Below are 25,334 nucleotides of genomic sequence, written 5' to 3'. Positions count from 1 at the left end.
GCCGCCGGAGAACCACTCAGGAAGCTGTGCGTCGCAAGATTGAGTGCTGGGGGCCTAAGCTGTGCTGTGCATGAAGAACTTCGTGGAAGGTCGCACACAAGCCTGGGCAACTGCAAGTCACGTGGTGCACGGGGGTACCGTCTTGTGTGGTAAGACAAGCTCTTACCCCCACCAAAGTTGGACAGCTGGACCTTGGGACTGTCGGGGTCACTTTAGTTCACCACCCGTGTTGCTGGATCCACGCTTGTCAAATGGAGAGGGGACCCACGCTACCAGTCATCGCTGCAAAGAGGTGCCTGCTGAAGCAGGGAAATGACTCAGTCACTCCTGGAGATTTCTTCGGTTTTCCTGGTGCAGTCTGAAGACAGGCAGTCCTCAGAGAATGCACGACCTGGAAACTGTTGCAGTTGCTGGCAGGAGCTGAAGTTACAAAGTTGCAGAAGTTGTCTTTGCTTCTTTGTTGCAAGTTGTAGTATTCCTAGAGTTGTCAGCAGCTGTTACATCGGTAGAAGATGAAGTAAAGAATGCAGAGGAGTCCTGCTGGAGTCTTGCAATCCGAATCTGAAGAACCACCCACAAGAGAAACCCTAAATAGACCTGAAAGGGCGATTGGTCACCTAATCAGGTAAGCACCTATCAGGGGAGGGTTCTGATGTCACCTGCTGGCACTGGCCACTCAGATGCTTCCAGAGTGCCCCACCACCTTGGAATCCAAGATGGCAAAACCCAGGGACACTCTGGAGGAGCTCTGGGCACCACCCCTGGGGTGGTGATGGACAGGGGAGTGACCACTCCCCTTTCCTTTGTCCAGTTTCCCACCAGAGCAGGGACTGGGGGTCCCTGAACCGATGTAGACTGGATTATGCAAGGAGAGCACCATCTGTGCCCTTCAAAGCATTTCCAGAGGCTCTGGGAGGCTACCCCCCTCACCCCAATGCCTGTAACACCCCTATCCCAAAGGAAATCATTTGTTCTGCCTTCCTGGGCTTGAGCTGCTCAAGCAACAGGATGGCAGAAACCTGTCTGTGAGGTGGCAGCAGTTGGGGCTGCCTGGAAAATCTCAGAAGGCTGGTATGGCAGTACTGGGGGTCCACTGTGGAGCCCCCAGAGTGCATGGGTTTGTGCAGCCAATACTGGAATCAGTATTGGGGTACAATTCCCAGTTGTTAAACACCTTACATGGCCATATTGGGGATTACCTTTGTGAAACTGGACATAGGTATTGAACTATGTCCAGTGCACGCGTAAAATGGCGTCCCCGCACTCACGAAGTCTGGGAAAATGGCCTTGGACTACGTGGGGGCACCTCTGCTAGGGCGGGGGTGCCCTCACACACAGTTACTTTGCACCCAGCCTTCAGGGTTGGGAGGCCTGACATAGGTGACTTATAAGTGACCTGGTGCAGTGAAAATGGCTGTGAAAGGGTGCATGCACCCTTTCACGCAGGCTGCAGTGGCAGTCCTGCAGAAGCCTCCCTATTGGAGGCAAACGTAATGCTGCAGCCCGTAGGGATCCCCTGGATCCCCAGTGCCCTGGATATCTAGGTACTATATACTAGGGACTTATAAGTGGGGACCAGTATGCCAATTTGGAGTGAAATACTGGGCCACCAGTATGTAGTGATCAATTTAGAAACAGAGAGAGCATAAGCACTGGGGACCTGATTATCAGAACTCCAGTGATACAGTCAAGCATACTTTCAAAAACAGTGAAACCTACTGACAAGCAGGCCAAAAACCATAAGCACTGGGGTCCTGATTAGCAGGATCCCAGTGACACAGTCAAAACACACTGACATCAGGCAGAAATTGGGGGTAACATGCCAAAAAGAGGGTACTTTCCTATACACAGGCATCCCCTTACGCTTCACATACTTCTCCAGTATAAGATGTATTGCATTTCATTTTATCTAAGGTCGAATGGCCTGCTCTAAACCCTGTCTGCTCTAGTGGTATGATATTATTTTCCTCCGCCTATTCTAGAACGTTAACTAATACACATTTAGAGAAAATCGTTCCTGTAGCATCCAACAGAGTAATCTGCCAATGATTGCTAGGAGAATTTAAAGGACCTATTTTATGTAACGGGAGGATAGCACTACCCCTCCGGGAGCTAGGAATCACTGGTGTTGTAGCAAAAACGAAAGAGTACCACCAAATACGAGGCCCACAAGTCCAGATCTAATTTTATAACTGAAATAGGTAATTGATCTGGGCCTCTTGCAGCCCTTGACAGCTTTAATATACTGTAACAACTCCTGTTTAGACGGAAGAGAAAAGGGGGAACATCTCCCATCTGAAATACGACCTAGAAACCCCGTATCATTTTCTTAACCCTTCTGATTATTTGATGCGTAGAGAGTGTTGCGTAGGCTATCATTATTCTAATGAGACTACTGCATTTTGAGCGGCAGAATCGCCTGCGGTGTGGGAGACCAAGTCTAATCCACTGTGGGTGACACCTGTCGCTCCAATCCGGGTTTTGCTCTGGCTAACTAGCAGTGCCTCATCTCTACCCAAGGATAGTGATGACTGGACAGCCGAGCGCATGACATACTTAGCTTCTCAGGGAAGTCGTGGTTACTCAGGTCTCATCCGGTTCTCTCACTTACAATTCACTCTCATATAAATGACAAACAGAAGGAGTATATGTTTCAATAATGAGTTTAATAAAACAACTGCATCTTAGATAGCAAAGCGTGAGCTGCGATAACCAGGACGACACAATATGACAGTATTAAGATTGTGACGAGAAGAGTGAAGCACAAAAACAACGCTATCATATTGTCACTATGATCAATGGACTATTTCCTATCTAGGTTGTAATTTGAGCACAGCATTTTAAGCTCTAATTCTGCCTTTCAGGTTCCCCTGTGGTCTGCGTTAGCATCTGTAGCGAAGCATTCAGCAATCAGCATACAGTTGTGGTTCCCTGGCTGGAATCTCCCTCTAACGTGTAAGGGACAAGGAAGTGTTTATATAATAACACATCTGATGTTCTGAGAAAATGTCCCTAGGTAAGGATGTGTATTCTCTACGAATGTCAGAGACTAAACTTCTACCATGTTCACTGGCAATGTACCGAACTGTAGCCTTGAAGGAAACACAGAGTGATCAAGAATGTCTTGTTTGAGAACAGAGTGCTGGCCTAGGCAAAAACAGATAAATGAAAATAAAAGAAGACTGTAAAAATGGTTATTGTATTAATAATAAAGCAAGCTGAATAAAATATATCTAGGTTAAAGCGCACAGTGGCCTAGTGTGTTAAAACAACGTGCATGAGCTATAACTAAAATTGCTACACAACAAGAGCAGTTATATATTTTTGCCATTTCATACTTGTGATAGTATTGATCTTAGGCTTAAAGAAAGAACCCCTATTCCCCCCTATAATTTTCTAGAAAGCTTTATGATTATTACACTTTACTGCTTCTGTCATTTATACCCAAAAATCATCAGAGATTGATCTCTTTTGAATTCTCTCCCACTTAGATCTTCTTTTCAAGTGTGAAATCTACTTTTTTCGATCTCTTACAGCTTTTTCTGAAGCTGATTAATAAGCTTATTGAAAATAAAGTCTATTAAAATTAGAAGACTGCTTTATAGTGTTTTTTTTTTTTTTTTTTTTTTTTTTTTTTTTTTAAGGATGGCTACTTGCCAAAGATAGGGTAACTCTTACATGGTTTAGCATATGCTCTTCATATAGATCAACTGGCAATGATCTTGAAGTAGTTTAGTTTAGTTTAGTTTAGTTTAGTTTTATGAATTTATAAAGCGCGTAGCTACCCTAAGGCGTCCCAGCGCTAAAGGTATTAAACGACTCCTGAAAACAAAGAAAAGGATAAGAAAAAAAGTTAACTACAATAAAGGACGGTTTTTAGCTTCTTCCTAAAAAGACGCTCCGAAGGTTCATGACTGAGCTCGGAGGGGAGGGCATTCCAAAGGCGGGCAGCCTTGATGGAGAAAGAGTTGCCTCCCCCGGCTCTCTTGAACCGAGGTATGTAATCATGCCAGGTGTAGGATGATCTCAAACTTCCGGTAGGGGCATAGATAGAGATCCTTTTTCTGAAGAAAAGCGGACCCTTATCATGTAAGGCCCTGTGAGTAATGCACAGAGCTTTGAAATGAATACGCTGCTTAATGGCAAGCTAGTGAAGTACTGCAAGAGGTGTCTAGGTGAATTCGTAAGGAGCCTGGCTGCTGCATTCTGTACTATTTGCAGCTTCTTTATCACATAGTCAGGGGAGCTAAGAAACAAAGAGTTCCCATAGTCCAGGCGGGATAGAATCAAGGCTTGAATGAGGATTCTTCTGGCCGTAAAAGGTAAGAGATTGAAGATCTTCCTAAGAGTTCTTAGGAGACCAAAACACAAGGAAGACACTTTATTGGCCTGAAGTTCCATGGTTAAGCGAGGGTCAAGCCAGAAACCAAGGCTTTTAACATGCGCCTTGGGAGGAGGGAGATTATGAAAAACCTCTGAGTACGACGCCAGAGGAAGAGCAGGAAGAGCATTACCTACAATCATTACCTCTGATTTTCCGTCGTTGAATTTGAGTTTGTATTGAATCATCCAATCACCAATATCCTTCATATAGCGGGAAAGATTCGCAGTGGACGAGTCCCCAGTGCTGGAGAGGGCTACTACTAGCTGGGTATCATCAGCATAGGTAACCATAAAAAGGTTATGGGGAGCAATCACTTTAGCCAGCGGTGATAAATATTAAAAAGAGTCGGAATCGGGGAGGAGCCCTGAGGGACTCCACACGTCAGTGGGAAAATATCAGATAGGAAGGAACGGTCCATAACTTGAAAAGATCTTCCTATGAGGAAGGAGGAGAGCCAAGGGAGAGCCGTGCCTCCTATCCCCGTCTTAGAAAGTCTGCAGCAGAAAAGGTTATGATCCACAGTGTCGAATGCTGCGCTAAGATCAAGTAGGATAATGGCCGTGTAGCCCCCTTGATCCAGAAGTTGACGGGCAGACTCGGTCACTGTAAGGAGAGCCTACTCAGTACTGTGTTGAGCTCTGAAACCCATTTGGGTATGATGTAACATCTTGTGGCTCTCGAGATAGCTGGCTAATTGATGATTCACATGTTTCTCCAGGATCTTAGCTAAGATGGGGAGAAGAGCAATAGGTCTGTAGTTTTCCAGAGAAGAGGGGTCCAACTTAGGCTTTTTTAGGAGGGGCTTAATAATGGCATGCTTTAAAGATTGAGGAAGAGAACCTGAGGAAAGGGAATAGTTTAGTATTCTTGTGAGAGGTGGGACAATGATGTCTGAAGCCCGCGGGAGAATGGATGGAGGAGCAGGGTCCGGGGGGAACCGGATTTAATGTTAAGAAGTAGATTGGATGTTAGAGCATCTGTAAGGGGTAAAAAAGCAGTTAATAAAATCCCTGAATGAGAGGGATCAGTGGCCTGATCATCTGAGGGTTCCTGAGGGGTAGAGGAAGGAAACCCAGAGTATATCTAGATGATCTTGTCCTGAAAATGAGCTGCCAATCGGTTACTATGTTTAGTGGATGCCTCTAAAGAAGAGGCGGGCATGGGGAGTATGGTGAGTTCTTTAAAGATCTGAAAGATTTATTTCTGTGATCTGGAGGACTTTTCTATTTTGCCGCCATAGTAAGCAGACTGAGCTGCTTTAATATTTTGATGATAGTCTAATAGATTGCCTATAGGTTTCTTTGGCAGAGGGACTATAATTCTTTCTCAGGATTCTCTCTAGCTTTTTACAGTTCTTTCTCAGATCTAGTAAAAGAGGGGAAAACCAAGGTTTGGCCTTATGAGATGATTTTTTTTATTCTTGATTTAATAGGCAGAATAGAATCCAGGGAAGAAGAGATCCACTCATTGAAAGAATCTGCAGCAGTCGAAGCGGAAAAGTTGTTAGTTATGAAGGAAGCACGAAGTGCATTGTGCCATTCACTAGAGACCAACTTCGACAAGATAAGCCCAAAGATTATAGAACTGGGTTGAAAATCCCCAGGGGCATTATAAGGGAGAGCAAATGATAAAAGAGAATGATCTGTCCAGAATAGAGGCAGAGGAGATAGAGAGGTAAGATCAGAAATATTACTAAATATGAGGTCCAAGGTATGGTCCTTAAAGTGGGTGGGTTCAGTTACATGTTGAGTTAGGTCAAGTGCAATAAGAGAGGTTAACAATGATTTAGCCGAAGGACAGTCTGCATTATCGAGGTGGATATTAAAATCCCCAAGGATGGTTAGGTTAGAGAATTTATAGATGAGGCTAGCCACAACATCGGGTAGGGCTTCTAAGAAGCTGGCACAGGGGCCCAGAGGCCGACAGAGAAGGATCCCAGAGAAAGTAAAAGTGGGCGACAAATATAGAGAGAAGGTCATACTTTCACAGTCTGGAATGTCAAGAAACGGTGTGACACACTTGATGGTACTTTTATAAATAATGGCTATGCCGCCACCTCTCATAAGAGGTCTATCTATATGCACTATAGAGTAAGTAGAAGGCAGAGATTTACAGATCTCAACTGAAGATTCTTCACCCAACCATGTTTCCGTAAGAAACAGGGCGTCCGGTAGGAGGTCTTCTAGGAGAGTATAGATATGTAGGGAGTGGGCTGGTAAGGAACGGCAGTTGAGCAGCAACATTCTACCCAATTGGTGAAAGGGGGTGTTAGATGATAAGGCAGCAGTGGGCATCCAAGAGCAACTAGGGCATGGAGAGGGAACATGGGGCCCAAAAGTACTTACCGGGGCCAGACATGGCCCAGTGCTTCTGAGTTCCAGTAATTGCGAAGGAGAGTAGGCCAACTTATTGGTAATGGTAGGAGCAGCATCTCTGGGCTCTGGGCTCTGGGCAGTTCAGGGCGCGGACGGGGGCAGACGGGCTTGCCTTTGGTGTAAGTAGGTAAGGATTCAACATTTTTCCTTAATTTTAAGTGACAGCTTATCTTTCTCAGTCCAAAGAACCCTCCCATTCACAGAATTAAGTAACACATCATCACTATCAGGTTTCTGCCATGACTGTACATGATCAGCTGTTCCATTAATGGTAAGTATTAGAAGGTTATGATCACTCCATACATTATTTACTAGTTTTAGATCCAAAAGACAGGGAAAGACTAACATGAGTTAATAGCGTAATCAGTTATCGTAGGAGATGTTACTGTCACATGGGTGGGATGCGCTGGAGTATCACCCTATACTCTCCCATTAAGAATAATGAAATCATGTTCTCTGCATGCCTCTAAAAGAAGCGATCCTCTTTTATTAGCCTTTGTGTGGGAAGGAAATGGGATGACTGGGATATTAACAGCCTCCTCCTGTTCATTATCCACAATAAACCTTGTAAATGGTTACACACTGTAGCATTAAAATTCCCTACTATCAGTACTTTTAAAATACCTACTTTCTGCATGATCTTATCTATATAAAGAAAAAGCTTGCATAGCAGCTGATTGCTTTCACGGTCCTGTGGAATATAAAGATTAGCCAATATAAAAGGAAAGATGGAGCAATGACTTGAATTCTGTTCTCGAAAAGCAATACACTGTAATAAATTAAATTGATGGCAACACACCTGGTACTTCCAAGTAAACTTTGTGGACAATGATGGGCCCGATTTAGTTCTTGGTGGACAGTTTTACTCTGTCACCATGTGATGGATTTCGGTGGAAAGGATATCCGTCGCTGTTGTGACGGCGTCACCTGCCCGCAAGAACTAAATTAGGCCCAATGTTGGTAACCCACCCCTAGCACGACCTAGTTTTGACTTATTAGCAGGGCAGCTAATTACGTAGTTATTCTCAACATGAAAAGCGGAAGTGGCCCATGTTTCTTGCAAGCAGACTACCTCTTGATTTATAGCATCCAAATTCTGGATTTTCCCCAATTTATTCCAACATCCTGCTATATTCCATGACACTATTTTAATGGAATTAATCACATTACTAAACACACCACTTGGGCCTGTTTGGAGTGAACGTTTTCCCACTATTTAACCAACCCATTAGCCATGCCCATTGAGTAACATCATCTTTTTTGTTTCAGGCCAGCTTTGAGATCATTACGTGAGACCACCAGCCAGCTTTACATGAGACTAGCGTTAACTTTGCATTGGTGGCCATCTCTTCCTGTGATGGAATCCATTCCTCTACAGAACAGGCGTTTGACACAAAATGATTCCCACCAGCAGGCAAAACCATACTTTAAGGGGGACTTCTGAAGCATTCTCCTGAAAGTACAAAGACTAGGTTCATTCTGGTCTGTGTAACCTTAGGTTGCATTAAAGCTGGTACTCATTCGAGGGGCACTTTCTTTTATTACCACATACAACTTACAGGTGATAGAAGTAATCCCCCAATCAGTGGCCCATAACTTCTCATCTCAATATCATACTCTACATAATCACGCCATGTTGCCTGGATTTAACCAGCATTTTCCTTCCATACATCCAGTACCTGCAGAGACTGTGCTCCCAAACATGTTGCTGTGCATTTCACACAAATCCATCCCTGGCCCAGCCACCTTTCTCGCCACTCTAAAGCCAACTTCGGACATGGATTTATGTTGATATGCGCAAAGAGGGGTGAAGAAGCTTGGCATGGACAATCTGGTGGGATCTGTGGTTTGGGAGAGCTGCAGGAATGCATTGTTTTCTGTTCAGTGTTTAGTTCTTATAGACACCTGCTTATCTCAGGTGGAATCCATCCGATCCGTGGTGTATACATAGGTGGCACAGATGGCAGGTAAACACCCCGCAGATAAGTCTTTCAGTTCTGCTCACATATTTACACCTTTCCCATTCTCTGAGCTGTCTGCCTGGTCTTCATACGGTGCTTCTTCGTCATCAGGGAAATATGCTTACAGTTGTTATTGGACCAGCTAGATACTGTGGCAGGCAAATATACAGGCTTGCGCTTCTACCACATTTACATACATTGTACTGATAGAGGAAAAAGGGCTTCCAGGTCATCCAGGTTTGTGGGGCCGCTGAAGATGGTTTTCTTTTTTGTTATGCACAGTGCATCCGCTTGGATACTATTTTACTTCCAGCAGAGGCAGAAGAGAGAGGACACTGCTGCACGTTGATGGTCTGTGCTGTGCTCTGTTCAGTCTCAACAGTCCCTTTCCTTCACCCCGCTACAAGTTAAAAAAAAAAAAAAAAGTGCTGTGACACGAGTGGCATTGACCATGTTGTCGTGCTTTTTTTTATTTTATTTTCCTTTATCTTACTTACGCCATGTTGCACAGCAGCTCAACTGCTGTGCAACATTTAAAAACATTGACAAATAGATTTTGCATAGGTGAAACCTTTTTCACTTTGCCAGTGTTTGTTGTTATTTCTTGACTTCAATCAGCCTTTGCTGTCTGTTCTTAGACCTATTGTTTCCAGTACATAACATACATTTGAAGAGGGTTTGTGATCATCCTGGGGCTCGCAAGTGGATGGCTTTATTGTACATTTCACACCTCTGCTCTTGATTCATTGGCTTTCCTCCCTATTTGGTTGTCCCTGAAGAGAAGCATTACGGTCTCAGTTTTCTAGTAGGACGAGTTGTATCCATCCACTGGTTAGCAGTGCATGAGAAACTATTTAACATGGAATGGGAAGACTCCTTCATTGCACAATCAGTTATTTATCTTGTGCATTCATGCTGTAATTAAAGTCATCATTTTGGTTTTTCCTGCAAAAGGCATTTGTTATTTTGTTTTTGCAGCACCCAAATGGGAGCCATCTTGTTGATGTGTCTGTTGTCAGATTGACACAGCCTGATGTAGCCACTGCAATCTCCCAGGACTTTGGATCCAGCAGCTGTTTACCCGTGTCTTTCTGCTGTTTCCATTCATATTACACAGAACATGTCCGTCTCCTGTTTCATTAAACCTAAACAACTTTTTTTTTTTTTTTTTTAATTCGCTGCTTATGGGGCTGCTCACCTCCAATCTTTAAAGATCCTTGGTCATGCTGTAAATAACACAGCTGACTGTTTTACTGTTCACCCTTAAAAAGGTATTTAATTTACTAACTCTGAGGTGGAAGCGCCAATTAGGCAATGCTGGGAACTGAACTTGGGACTTGCTGCCCTCTTGTGCTTTAGAGGGGGACCGTTTCCTTCAGCAGTAATATGCATTTTGTTTTTTTGTATAACCATTGGATTAATCAGTCGTTGCATTGTTTGTTTTCTCTACATCAGATGTTTGTGCCCAAACTTTGTAATTGCATGTAGTTAAACTTTGTAGATCCATGAATCAAAAGTTAACTCCTGCCTGTACAATAATGAATGTTATGCAAAAGGTAAGTTTGCATGGAAAAGAATTATCACAACCATTAGTGGGATTCAGAATTATTAGACATGACGTGTTGGGACAGTTGAAAAGAGAAGGAAAGAAGCCGGAGAGCTAAGATAAAGCACACACCGGTATGAATTTTGCAGTCTATACCCGAGGCTCGTCCCTTGTGGCGAGCGACCAACTTCTGTCACAGCGCCCATGCAAAGAGAAACCAATGCCAAGAGTTCGGCTTTATTTGTATTTTCTGTATGGGTTTCTTGCTTGTGTTGCAATATTTATTTTACATAGTGGTTGAAAAAAAACGTGTGGCGTCGATTTCGTATTTAAGAAGGAAAAACGGGGTTACACTAGTTTTAATGAAGGCAAAATCCACAAAAATGTGTCAATTTTGTGATTTATGTTTTTTAATAAATGTCATGTTTGCATGCTACAGATGCTGATGGACTTGGTGTGGGAAACAGTAGGAAGGGTTGCATTGACCAAATTGCGACTCCCGGGGGATAGTGGGGGGCTGCCGGGACCTAGAGCTCTATATGGCTGCACAGTGGCAGTAGGTGGCAAGCTGCTCATTGGAAAGGCCAATAATCTTTGCAGGCCATCTCCCATTGCTACTACCTAACCCTCTTAAGTAAAACCACGTTAGAATCAAAGTATCCTGGTAAGAACATCATTACCTCTGCAAGGACACACCTCGAAAAAACCCTATACACGGGAGATCCCTTTGTTGTCTATGATGCCTTTACCACACCAGGGAAATTGGAGTGGATTGTGTGGCTGAGGTGGGGGCAGCCTTAATGTATTGGGCAGCTTATATGCTGGGAGAGTTGCAGGACCTCCAGAGGGATTAGGGGATCTGAGGAAGGCACTTCTTACTGTATGGGTCAATAACAGCGATAGTATGAAAATGGGTACATAGGAGCCACTTGAACATGCTGGCCTAAGAAATAGCTACACCCTAAATGACAGTGATAAACAGGCCTTGAAACATCACAAAAATATTACTAGACCTGCAGGTCGAGAAGCTTGAATAATGTACTCGACCTGACTATAATGTACTTGTGATCCCAGGCAAATATTGTATTTTACAGTCTCCTTTTTCTTCATTCTCATATATGAGTGCACCTTCAAATATGTGAGTTCACCATTTCTGCTGTAAAAAAACCAAAAATAATTAAAAAAAGAAAAATCCTCTTTTGTTTAGTTAAATACACTAAACATTTGCTCCGTGTATAATAAATATAGTCCACATATAGGGTATTTGTTCTGGCACAATGATCCATGCATGAGTTGCCTCTTAGTTGACTAATAGCTTTGCCATCAGGGCAGGAGTGTTTCTCAGTTTATGTTTAAACACTCACTTTTAATAAATATATTACTAAAGCATGATGTGGTCATTTACATACAGTAAATTTCCAAGAAATGTCCAAAAACCATCCCACTAACTTGCAGCTTTGCTGATTAAAACTATATAGTGTATTATCAATAATCTGTGAAAATTGGGGTTCAGAAAACATTTATCATTTGCACATCACCAAGTAAAGTGTTCTGACTCTTTTCCTTTCTATTAAAATACGTTTTTCATCACACAGAAGTAGAACAAATGGTCTCTCACAGCTACTGAAATATATTTTGAAATGTTTGTAAAGTTGAGTTAGTTACATAAATGTTGTGTGTTAGGAAAAACTTGATTCCAAAAGCCTTTCATTTCACATAGGTCGAACAGGTCACCTTACAAAATCCCAGAACTCTGCAGCCACAAGGAAAAGTATTTGCACTGCAAGAAGACAAACTGACTTTTGACCTCTGTCTTTGAACTCAGACCAAATGTGACAAGAATAAGATTTAAAGGCATCTTAAATGCTAATTCAGTTTTTGACTGAACAGAACACCTGTTCTTTGTCCACTTGCCAGAAGGGTTGAATGGAATCTAAAAACAGCTCGACCTCATAAAACATAATTCTAGTGGTGGAGTAGATTTTTCTAGCCCTCTGTTAAAGCATTAACTCGTCTCTAGAAATTGCGAGCCACGCAGTGATAGAAAGAATTGACCACATTGCACTACAAATGGCCTGATAATCACAGCGTACTGAAATTCACCCCTAAAATATCCAGGATGACCAGGTATAAATTAAGGCAATACTATTTGCATAGCGAGTAAATTAGCCCCGAAGAAATTATCAAATGTTGCTCATGCTTTTGCTAGGTGCCTCAGAGGTGGTGAAAATGGGACTGATTTCTTTCATATGGTGGGGAGCTGTTAATCGTTAGATACTTTCTGGGAAATGGTGGTATTGTTCATCTGACGTGTCACAGATAGAGACCTCCTGAAGACCCCATCGTAGTAGTGTGCTCATTAGGCCTCCTCCTGGGATCCAAGGCCATTAGTGGGACGAGACCCATCTCTTATACTACCTAAATGTCAGATATCCATGAGCTGAATAAATCCACTAGGAAGTGAGTAAGGAAATCCATGCATGGGCTGAATACAAAAAACAGTGCTGAAAGGGGAAGTCAGGAGGGATCCGAGGCACCATGATATCATGCAGCCCTGCATTCAGTTGTGACAGCAATGCCGTCTACAAAGAGCTGTAACAGTAACCCTCCTCCCCAGTAAGAGTGATAAGTGAAGTTTGCATTGATTTTTACCACTTAACAGCTCGCTGTTGACATGTTCACTGCCTGTAGATTTACAAGCTTTCTCGGGTGGCAGAAAAAGTGAAAATGCCATTTCAGTGGGACCTGTGTGAAGATTTCCTTCGGAGAGGTAGAGGGTGCAGACAAAAATTGAACCTTTCTGAGATTGTACCAATTTTAGTTTTTTTGCGGGGTGCTCTATGCTCCTTTTTGGAACGTGAAACACATTTGTTCTGGCACAGTGTCTGCAACAGGATTATAACAGGGCTCAAGCTGCAGTGCGTTTAGTCCAACTGAAGAGAAATCGATACAAGCCTAGCTCTGGTTCGATTCTGTGTGCAGCTATGAATCTGAAACATGAGACTAATTCCTGTGAAACAATGATGAAAAGTATGCACTGACATCATCTTTTACTCCTGTTTATACTGCTTTTTTTAAATCTTGGTTAGATCACACACATTGTCTTTGAAAATGCTTATCTGTAAAATTAGCTAGGAGTTTGAAAGCCGTCCTCTCAGTTGCAAAATATAGTGTTCTTCAGTGTTGAAGTGAAGTCATGGTTACAGAAGAGTTTTTAGTTTGGCAAGATGAAATTTGAGGTTTTAAATGCACTCAACAATGTATCCCAGTACCGTATGTCAACACATCAAAAAAAGTTTTGTCTTGAGCCTGTGCCTTTTAGTTAGCAATAGAAATATGTAAACTAGATTTCTATTGTGTTCTTGCTCCATCTTGATTCAGGATCTCTCCCGGAGACCTTGCTCTCTCTTTTGAGGGACATGTGATCCTTTTTACTTGAGTGGCTAAAACATTTAGACCTAAGTCTGGGTGACACAGTCCGCTGTTCATGTTTATACTACACAGGATCTTTCCTAAACTTCCTGGGAGTCCCAATACATTTAATGGATCAAACTGAATTTGGTTTAGAGTGGCAGGGTTAATCTTTATCACCAGGGATTCAGTCGTACACAAAAAGCAGGTTCATCTTTATCCAGTTGATCTTGTCTCGGAATCCCAAAGTACTTGTAAATTACACCATCTCTGTAGTTCTTTACATAGAGTTTTGCATAAAATTGAAATATCATGTTCGTACAGTTTACCATGAGGTCCGGTTATATTAAGATGTTTGGGCTAAATCAAAATTTGTGCAGATCCAAGAAGGTGAAAAGCTAGTTAGCTTTTTTTGGTATCCAGTGAATGTACTTGGAAAGGTATGTTTTTCATTGGATGTACTGTGTATCATTTAATTGTGTTCTTGATTTTGACCTTGGTTTGCCTGTTTCTGATGATATGCATTTGGCCCGGCGAAACAAATCGGGAGCAAAACTGTGATATTTCCATAGTTCCATTTGCTTCTAAGAAGGGCAGCATTTGTTTAGGTCCTTCCAAGGTTAAGTCTTCGTGGCAGATGGCATCATCATGTTTGACAGTCTTCAGAAAGAAGTTATGAACCATGGTCAGCGGGCTAGCCAGTAAGTCACTAATAAAGCCAAGTTATTCCTGAAGTTTTCTCAAGTTTATGCTTTGAAGCCTTAGAAACTCTTGTGATTGTAAATGTTAATTTTATCATTTTAGTTTCAGCAAGTATCCTTATCACCCTTTTGGTTTTTAGAGTGTTTCCAAGTGATTAAATAAGGTTTGGCTCTCTCGTCTTTGAGTGTTTTCTCTTTATATGATCAGATTCGGCATTGTCGGGGTGGGTTGACTGCCCATATTTGTTTTAATCTCTTTACAAATACGTCAACCTCTGCCTGGTGAAAAAGATTGGCTTCTTTCATGTTCAGGCATTGAGGCACTTAGTAGGTGATTGAGAGGTAGGTCTTACTGACCTTCATTCTTGTGGACATTTTCCAATTCTCATAGATGTAGAGTGTCAACATTATCTAAGATGAGCAGATGGCTGAAATCATTTTGGGCACATGCCTGTGGCTGTACACTCTGAATTTTAAGCTTTTTCCAGTTTAGTTATTATATCTTCTCGGGCAGCAGTCAGCATCAATAAGTCACTTCAGGAGAATCCATGGGAATGGCCCTCTGGGTGAGAATGAGACGCAGTACAAACTCCCTTCCCTGAGATGGCATCCTCTGTCAGACAGGTAATTCTCTGGGGTCCTACTCTGTGAGCGTTCAATCTTTCTGTTTCGAGCTGCAATATTTATCATAGAAGCAGTTTCTAAATCCGGTTCTAGCGCAGCATCTGGGCGACTGTGTGGGCCGTCTCTTTCTGGCGTTTTGCACTGTTCCTTAGAGGCATTTCTTCGAAATGTTAAAGGAGGCAAATGCATGCTTCTTTCTACTATCTTTGCCCTCTCCATCTCTCTCTCAATTTCCACAAATTGATATTTCCCAGAGTAGTTAGTAAAGGTTGTGTGCGGTTGGCCTTGGCAGGGGACACTTCCACGTTTGGATGGTTGGCTACCCCACCTGACCGCTCTTCCTCTGATAATGACAGTTTGCCCTTGTCTGCCTTTTTTTTAATCAGAAGTAGCACCATGCAAAAATCAGCTCTGCTACCGACTTTTCCCTATTTGTACTGGGAAGGGGCCCCTTTGTCAGTAAATTTCCTTTTGAATTGGACCTACTTGAAACTAAGGGTTTGACAGGTGGAGGTGAGCTTTCTTGACTTTCACCAGTCCTCTACTTAGTGGTGCACAACTAGTAGTTGGCTAAATGATTGTTGTGTATTAACTTTTAGTAATATCAACTATATGGAACCGGGATAGAGTATGGTGAATGCATATATAACAGGATCCGCACAAGGGCAGCATAATAATGTACAGAAGCATTAAACAGATGTCCTCAGTAGGGTAATGCTGGATACATCCCAGGCAAAACATCAGAGAGCCTGAAGGAAGGCAGAACCTAGTAGGTGGGATAAAGCACTTTTAGTGGCAAAAAGATGGGGCTGGCAGACATGTTTGGGGACTGACTATGTGGAGTGGAAAGTTGTTTGGTGGGTCAGGTGTGCATTTGGGAGTGAGGAAAGTAGGGAGACTAGGCGGGTGAGGAGGGAGTGCAGATTAGATTTATTATTGAGAAGACGTTTGAGAAGTACGACAGAAAATGTTTAACAGATAGGTTAGGCTGGGTTGGTGTGATGGAAGGGGGCAAAAGAAGAGAATTTGGTACTGTAAATGAACCACATACGTGCAGTGGAAGTGAAGTTTTGAGGTCATGGTATTAAGCTGATTTTGTTGGAGCAGTGTTTCAACAAGTGGGCTTTGCGATGATTCAGTGGGTCTGTTGGTTTGTATATTTATAATTGATTGGGAGTACAAAACCTCCCTCACCTAAAGAGTTGAGCGTATATCATAGTTTTGAGGGAGTTCATGCTAGGCATAATGTGTTGTGGGCATGGGGTAGAATTGTAATGTTGTTGATGGAGGAGCTTGAGCAAAAGATCTACTAGAATGCGTTATTTAAGGTGTGTAGGCGTAGAGAAGGATAGCTGTGAAGGGGAATGGATTAAAATCTGTGATGAAGGTAGTGCCTGTTATAAATACTGTTTTCCATAGATAAAGACAAGTGGGGATATTTCTGCTTACGTGGTTTCCACCTTTAGAGCATAATGTCAAATTGCAGGCAGGATTACGGAATGCATGAATTTGAATTGGGGAGGTGGGGCAACAAGAGATTCGGAGACCTGCTGGAGGTTTGAGGTTGTTTACGGAGAGTTTCTACACACAAAACATCTTCAGTCGGTTGAAGAGTATGTCCAGCATTACAAAGTAGTGGTGAGTGCAACCTTAGACACCACCGGCGCATCATGGATATAGAGGAAGCTTATCTAGGCCCTGGCATATGGATCTGCATCTGGATTTATGAAGAGTTAGAAGAAACAAAATCCATAGTTGTACTGCCAATTTCCGATGAGTCGAGACTTTTTTTTGTCTCTAAAGCATTCCCAAGTTTGCTGTGTTTTAATCTTACTTTCTCAAGTGCCTTCAGTGTGTGGGTCCATCACATGCTCCCTTGCTTATGTCTTCCACACGTCATCCACCTGAGTAACAGGACGTCTGAGCCTCCCTGTGAGACAGTCCTCACTATGCTTGTGCATCGAGTAGTGAGCGAGTCACAGGTTATAGGTTATATTGTGCATAGCGGCCATTTTGACTATATGCACTTTTCGAGTTGGTGTCCACTGTGCGAGTTGAACTCCATAGTTAACAGTAGAATCGCTCTTCAACTTCTGGTTACCCAAGAAGTCAAAGTGGGATAAACTATAAATTAAACATTGTGTATTTACCCGTTGACGATCGTCGTACTTTGTAGTCCCAACATTTCAGACTTGATTTTAACTTTGATTATACTTTTTTTTCTGCCGTTAGTAACATGTGAATTCACATCTAACTCGACAAACTCCAGCTAGTCATTATTATTTTTTCAAGTGAGGTACTATGTATATAATCGTTCCAAACAATTACTATCCAATTTCAATATCTGTCTAGAATGAGAGCAACTTATTTATTTGCTTTGACTCCTCAAATCTTTTTACTTATGCCCAGCGAACTGCCTGTGAGCTGGCATGAGTGGAAAGAATACTTCATTATTTATTATTTATATATATATATATATTGTTGAGGATGAAAGTATATGTCCTAATAAGGAAAGGAAAATATTATTTCATTCTTTAGGGACTGAAGGTTTATGTGTTTATAACCAAATACAAGAACATGTAAGAGTTGCAGTTGATAGTGATGTATTTACAAGCTCCCCGGCTGGTTTGGAAGAGCTTTTTTTCTCCTACAGTATCTGTTGCAACAGCTAGGTTCACATAATTCCGCCCTAATAGAGAGAAAGGCAAAACTTAAGACTTTAAGGCATCTGCACCGGAAAAACTACCAATTAATTAAACACTTCGAGCACTTCATGATGTGCTCATACAAGGTACAGAAATCCACACGGATACACCGCCTCTGGGTGAATGAAGCTGCATCCTTACCAGTGAGAGAAAGATTTGGAAAAGCCCAAGATGAGGTTAAGACCTACTATGATACTAAACACGGAATAAATTTACCTAAGGCAATGGGTGAATATAAAGTATGGACATTTTGTGGCAAGGGGATGAGCTGGTTACGGAACTCGAGAGAGTGGTTACAGACATGAAGAATTCTGTCAAGGTGAACGATGGCACAGTGTGGCATATCAGCTGTTTCGCCTCAGTAGGGAATGAAGGGATTTTTCACGCAAGGGGTGAGAGTAGGTGTGATAAATTATTGTTGATGTTATTGGTGGTTGGATAATGAACCAAGAGCAGATGATGTAGAAGAACAAGTGGTATTGGTAGAGCAATGTAGAAAAGGAGGTGAGGTGATTGCATCTAATACCAAAGAGACAATAAGACCTTACTTGAGAGCAGAATATGAATATGGCAGAGCTCTCCAATAAATAATCCCGGCAATGTTTGATGCAACACAATCACCTGTTACATCTTCTGATGTAAGTCACATGGAGAGCTGGAAGGCTCAAAATAGAGTGAGTAGGTTTAGCATCAGAAATATAAAAATGGGAATTAGGTGAATATATATGTACTTGACCTATTATTTCCTGTTCCTCATTATTGCAAACACTTTATATATAGCCTTTTACAGTGCTTTTGTTCTCCTGTGTCTTGTGTATTTTGTGTTAGAGGGGTGAAGTTAGTGAAGAAGGGGGTGGGATGTGTTGCAATTTTCTTCCTGAAGTAGTTTCCACTTTTAGAGTGACATTTTCAGGTGGAATCACGTGTTGTGCGATGTGTGGGTTTGCGTAGTATCTGGAAGTAGTGGGAGAAGAGAACTCGAATAGGGAGGACATATAGGAGGTGTGAGACTGTTTATGGAGTTTCTATGAATACATCATACTGATTTACAGTGTTAAACTATAATCTCAAGACCCTATATATATATATATATATATATATATATATATATATATATATATATATATATATATTGTATGATTGATGTTTATTGTTGTCAAGGGGCTGTTCTTTGAGGTTGGGTGATTGCTTCAAAATTTCCTTCTGCTCCATTCATTTTGTTTTAAACTTTTCAACACTGAACTGTGCGGTCAAATTATTTAACCTACATCACCTGTCTTAATACTTTGGTTTTAAGTAGTGCAGTTATCCTCTCCAGTGCCATCTCCCATCTTGGGCTCTTCAACCATTTTTCCCATCATTAGGAAGGAATAGGTGCAAATCTTGTTGCTGTTGACTCAAATGAAAAGTTTCCTTTCATTTGTATTGATGATCCAGGTTAATACTTTATGACAATCTTTGTCGAACATATTGTGTCCTTCTGAAACCATAAAACATCTGCAAAAACATCTACTTAAAGATTGTTTTTTTTTTATTTACACCCAGGTTTGTTTTACTTTTAATAGATGACGTGGGTCAAATTTCCCAGTGGAAAGCAATTGCAGCAGGAGGGCTGGCAGGCATTGTGGCCACCATTGTGACATACCCTACAGACGTCATAAAAACACGACTCATCGTACAGAACAGACGGGACCCCTCGTATAGAGGCATTGTACATGCTTTATGTTCAATGTATTATCAAGAAGGATTTCGTTCACTTTATCGAGGAGTTTCACTAACCATACTAGGTAAGTCCTTTGGGAATTTCCTTGAACATGAAATATAGATTGGAACGAAAACCTCCTTGTTACTTCCTATTTTTATTGTTCATCCAGGCTACAAAATAAAACCCTTAGCTTTGCACCAATGAGGAAAGGAAAATTACAATCTGTTCATTATTTATAAAAAAAAAAGTCTCTATTGTAACTATTCCATGGTCCCCAATAGATATTTAATCACAGTATTCTACTATGATTCATAAATAGTCAGATTCCACTTATTCCTAAAGTGAATCAGCCATTCATGTCTATACAACACTTCCCTTTTTGCAAAGAAGACAAAAAAACTAAAAGAACACAAAACATAATCATTAAACCTGCCAGAATAACCGCTTTCCTTTTCCTACTCACAAGAGTGTCACTATTTACATTTTGAAAATTGTCATCAGTACTTTGTTTGTTGCTCTGTAACATTGCCAAATCCAGGTTGAACGGCAAAAGGAACATTGTCACCACCTTCATCAGAAACATTTGCAATGCTATATTTCGTTTCCATTGTTTACTTGTACTTAATGCAATACACTGGTACTGTTACCCCCCCTGAAATCAAGAAAAGTATATTTGTCCAAACATACACTATTTTATTGTTCAACAAAATTCCCTGTCCTGTTTTGAGTGGAATAACCACACTTTTATTCCACCACCCGTTGTCCCTCCAAAGCACAGCACTGTCATGAACTCCCATTATTTGTATTGGTGACAAATGCACAGATTTTCCTTTTTGAATCCTTATATATTTACAAAACTGTTTATGCTTAATTCTATGAAAGTTGTCATGGTAAACTTTATCCTTGACCCGTTTCTGTATAATTTTATTCCTGACCTGTAATTTGTAATCATCAATTTCTGCCATCTTAATGTTGTTGTTTTTTGTAAACAAACTTTATTGACATTTGAGTTAAACCTTTACAAGTATACAAGGATGGAAAAAAGAAACGCCAAGGGTTCCATGCTACATAAGGTGAGGATCAACAGTATTGTAATTCACACAGCCTTATCTTATTTGCTATTGTGCGTTCCTGACAGTGTTAAAGACCCATCAGTAGTTACACATTTTAAACATGTCTCTTCTCTCTTAGGGGTGGTAGGCTCTGTATACATGAGATAAGAGGGGAAAAGATAGGCATGGTTATTCATGGCTGAAGTGCTGTAACAAATAAAGGATCATCTAACTCAACTTATAACTAACTTCTACTGCCCCGCTCGAACTTGCCTTAAGTAGGATGTAGTGATGTATTGGTTTGTATGTAAAAGAAGAATGCTATGACATCAGGGGTAGTGGAATGTTGGGGCAGTGGAATGTTGGGGCAGGCTGTGACTGGGGATTGGAATGTTTTCATATGAAAGGTCAGAGTTGTGCCGGTTTGGGGATGGCAAGCTCATGTATCTCTGTCTGTACTTTATAACTGGAAATAAACTTTTAAGGAAAGAACAAGAAGAGCCAGTGTACTTACTTCACATGGCGACGAGCAGGATCGTAAAGCAGCAAGCATTGGACTGAGAAAACTGCAATTATTGGAAGGCAACGCTACAGACATCAGACTGAGGATTGGAGAGCAGCTATTTTCGGACCTGCTTTGTTAAAGGCAACTTATTTTAAGCAAGTGAGGGAAGTTTTTTTTTATTTTTTATTATTATTTATTTATTTTTCTCTTTCTCTAATACAGTTGCCGTTTGTTTACTTTGTTTGAGGCGCGTGTGTACTGCTCAAACGTTAGATTTTTCATCACCTCGGTCCTCGCGTGCACCCCCGTTTGGTTACTGGTTGCCTGGACAACATAATGCTTAATAACAATGTCTTGTGAACGTGCTGGTTCTTGCGCTGGAAGTTACATGGGAGCAGGAACAGCGCCCTTTTAATGTTAATTAGTACCAAGTACATGGTGTTATTTTTACTATTCTTAATTTTTTTAGCAACTTCATTGCTGAAGTTTATCCGGCACAAAGGAATACTAACAGAAATTATTATAACAGAGATACATGTCTTGCTGAAGAAGTAAGCTAAAGAGTTATATTTTTCAGCTATAATTTTTAGTACACCATGTCTTCGAGTGGAGATTCTTCTGGTACAGGGACGTCGCTTTCTTTGCAGTTGAGTACACCAAAGGAATTTTTAGCGTCTCCTGGTGAACCAGCTGTACAATGGAAGGAGTGGAAGGAATATTTTTTGAATTACATCGCAAACTTAGAAGATTGCAATGGTTTAATCTCTGCTGAAAGAAAAAAAAAGGATCTTAATGCACTGTTTAGGCCCTGAAGGTCTTCGTATTTACAATCAACTACAAAAACACGATAGAGGCGATGAAGATGTGTTTCAAAGTGCTATTTTGGATTTAAATGATCATTTTTCTCCTGCTGTTTGCATTGCGGTTGCTCGTCACGCATTTTTCCACAGGAAACAAGAGAAACACGAGGACATAGAGAGCTACGTTTCTGCTTTAAAACATTTAGCTAGCTCATGTAGGTTTGCTGGTCTACATGATGAACTGGTACGGGACCAGATTGTAATGTATACTAAAAACAAATCTATTCAAGAGAGGTTGTGGATTGGAGGCGAATCCAGTCTAAAGGATATTATTGCTTTAGTAAAGAAAGCAGAATTATCCGAAAGATGTGCGAAAATCACTTTGGCACAGGATAAGAACTTTGAAGAAGTCGTTGCCAAAGTTAGTGATCGCAAGCACAACAAATGGTCCATGGATAAGCGGGATAATGACTTTAAAAAAGAGAAAAATCAAACTTTTGCAAAAAATCAAAAATCTAACATGCCTGATCGATCCAGAAATGAGTGTTTCCGTTGCGGGAGTTCCTTTCATTCTGCAAAATTTGATGGGTGTCCAGCTAAAAATGCTAAGTGTTTGGAATGTGGAATTGTAGGCCATTTTGCTAGGGTGTGCAGGAAGAAACAACTGAAGAAGGTGAACAGTAAAGTGGCCTGCATTAAGGAAGTGGTGGAAGACTGTTCTGATGACAGTGATGAAGACGTAAATTATAAACTGAGGGGTCACAAAACTGAGGTTTTGAACATTTCAGGACAAACGTCAAACAAACCCTTGTGTTGGATATCATTTGGGGGAGTTATGTTGCAGGTGGCAGCAGACTCTGGTTCCCCATACAGTATTGTTTCAGAATGCACATGGCAAAAGCATTTTGTACATAGTTTAGGGGAACATTTAGAAACCTCTGACATTTCGCCTGAAAGTTACACTGGTGATAGAATAGATATTATTGGTTTTAGATTGCTGGTATTCAAATTTAAGCAAAGGCAAGCCGTATGTAAATTATATGTGGCTAAGGATGGTCCGTCGGTATTAGGCTGGAAAGACCAAAAGAAACTGCATATTGTGCTTGATCCTAACAGTGTAGAGCAAGTCTTAGTAATGTGTGATGAAGAAGACACAAAGAAATGGGTCACACAAGAGTTTCCAGGAGTGTTCAATGGGCAAGTAGGTCAACTGAAAGGCTTTATACATCAGATTAGACTCAAAAAGGATGCCAAACCAAAAATTCATAAGGTACGGAATATTCCGTTTATTGTCAGGGAAGAGGTAAAAAAAGAGTTGGACAGGTTACAAAATTCACAGATTATAGAACCAGTTGAAGCTTCTGAGTGGGTTTCACCTTTGGTTGTTGCGCGTAAAGCTAATGGCAAAGTGCGTTTGTGTGTGGATTTGAGAAGTTTGAACAATAATATCATAGTAGATCAGTTTCCTTTGCCTCGTATTGATGAGATGTTGTCTGCCATGAGAGATGCTAAATGGTTTTCCACTTTGGACTTGTCGTCTGCTTACCACCAGGTTAGGTTGGACTATCATAGCAGACATCTTACAACTTTTTGTACACCATGGGGTTGTTTTCGTTTCAAACGTATGCCATTTGGTTTGGCGTCGGCGGCTGCCGTCTTTCAAAGGTTGATGGCGCAGTTATTTGGACATTTGCCTAATGTTACATTCTTTCAGGATGATATTTTAGTTATGGGAAGTAGCAAGAAACATCATGATAAGGAATTGAGGAATGTTTTGAACATCTTACAAGAAAAAGGTTTGACCGCAGAGATCAGTAAATGTAGATTTGCACAGAGAAAAGTAACGTATTTAGGACATGAGATTGATCATGAAGGCATAAGACCTAAAAAAAAGTTGGTGGAAGCTATTAAGAATGCCACATGCCCCACATCTAAAGATGATTTGAGATCCTTTTTAGGTCTAGCCGAGTTTTATTCGAAATTTGTAGAACATTTTTCAGCTAAAACCTACCAAATGAGACTGTTACTAAAAAACAAAGTGAAATTTGAATGGAATGTAAGTTGTCAGAAGGCTTTTCAGGAAATTAAGAATGCAATTGTGAGTGCTCCAATGTTGCATGGGTACGATCCAAAAGCTTGTTCTATTATCACTACGGATGCGAGTGGTAAGGGCCTTGGTAGTGTATTAACACAAAGTGACAATGGGGGTAAAGAATATGTGGTTGCATTTGCATCCCGTTCTTTGTCTCCCACAGAGGAAAAATACTCTGTAATAGAGAGAGAAACTTTGGCATGTGTATGGGCATTAGAACACTTTCGGAAATTTGTTTGGGGGCAAAAATGCATCATACGGACTGACCATAAGCCTCTTACTAAATTGTTAACTACAGAAGGTTTATGTAGAGCATCTGCGAGAATAGCTAGACTATCTATGAGACTACAAGATTTCTTATATGAAGTGCAGTATGTTCCTGGGGTAAAAAATGTTACTGCAGATTTTTTAAGTAGAATGTCCTTACCTTTAAGAGAGTTGGATCAACATCCATGGAATGACTGGTGTGTAGCTGGTGTGTTTGATGAGAATACTTTAAGCTCATTGCAAAAAGAAGAATGGATCATGGAGTATGAGAAAGACGAAGTGTTGAAAGAAGTTAAAAACAAAGTGATGTTCGGCTGGTATAATGACAAGAAAGTCAAAAGCAGTGATATGTTAAGAGCTTTTTGGGAAGTGAGAGATGAATTGAGCATTGAAGGTGATTTTGTGTGTAGAGGTGGGAAGATTATTCCCCCCTGTGGTATTAGAAATAAACTTATTGCTATTGGACATGAAGGTCATTCAGGAATATCTCGCACCAAAAGAGGAATTAAAGTACTTTATTGGTGGCCAAAAATTGATGTAGAAATTGAGAGATATGTACCTGACTGCATGGAGTGTGAGAATAGTGACAAATCTCAAAAGACACTTAACCCGCCAATTTCTTCTTCAAGTTGTCCTAATATACCATGGGAAGAAGTTGCTTTAGACATTATGGGTCCTATTACGTGGCATGATGGGACTTCAAAGTTTATTGTGGTTTTAGTTGATTTGTTTTCAAGGTGGATTGAATTTTCTGTGTTACAAAAAATTGATACCAAGGCAGTGATTAATTTTGTGGAGGAAATATTTTTGAGGGAAGGATTTCCCAGAATTTTATTGACGGACAATGGTGTTCAATTTAAATCTGAGGAAATGAAAACTTTTGCTAAAATGACTGGTATTGAACAAAGGTTTACAGCTTTATATCATCCCAGGGGGAATGCTGTAGTGGAACGTATAAATAGGATTTTCAAGGGCATCATTCAAATTGCAAAGCATGGAAACAAAAGTAATATAGATTCTGAGTTAAGGAAAATGTTATGGGCTTATAGAGTGACACCTCATGAGACAATAGGTCAAAGTCCGTTTGATATAATGCGAGGTAGAATTCCATTTTCGAAGATTAACCCTGGTTGGATGCAAAGAAGCAGACAAGTACTTTGGAGCAAGGAACATGTAAGAAAGTGCATAAAGAATTCACAAGAAAAG

At 41.0% G+C, this 25,334-nt stretch overlaps 1 protein-coding gene across 1 annotated transcript in view; it reads left to right on the top strand.

Moving 5' to 3' along the window:
* The window catches only part of SLC25A43 (solute carrier family 25 member 43), a 198,707-nt gene that overhangs the window by 34,843 nt on the left and 138,530 nt on the right, over nt 1–25,334 (top strand). The window contains exon 2 of the mRNA XM_069212320.1: nt 19,253–19,494. Within this exon, the coding sequence (XP_069068421.1) occupies nt 19,253–19,494 (242 nt within the window). The remainder of the gene's footprint in view (nt 1–19,252; nt 19,495–25,334) is intronic.

Source organism: Pleurodeles waltl, chromosome 2_1 (assembly GCF_031143425.1).
Source record: "Pleurodeles waltl isolate 20211129_DDA chromosome 2_1, aPleWal1.hap1.20221129, whole genome shotgun sequence".
Lineage (NCBI taxonomy): Eukaryota > Metazoa > Chordata > Amphibia > Caudata > Salamandridae > Pleurodeles > Pleurodeles waltl.
Note: the sequence above shows the minus strand (reverse complement) of the source record. Positions and strands in the feature narration are given on the sequence as shown.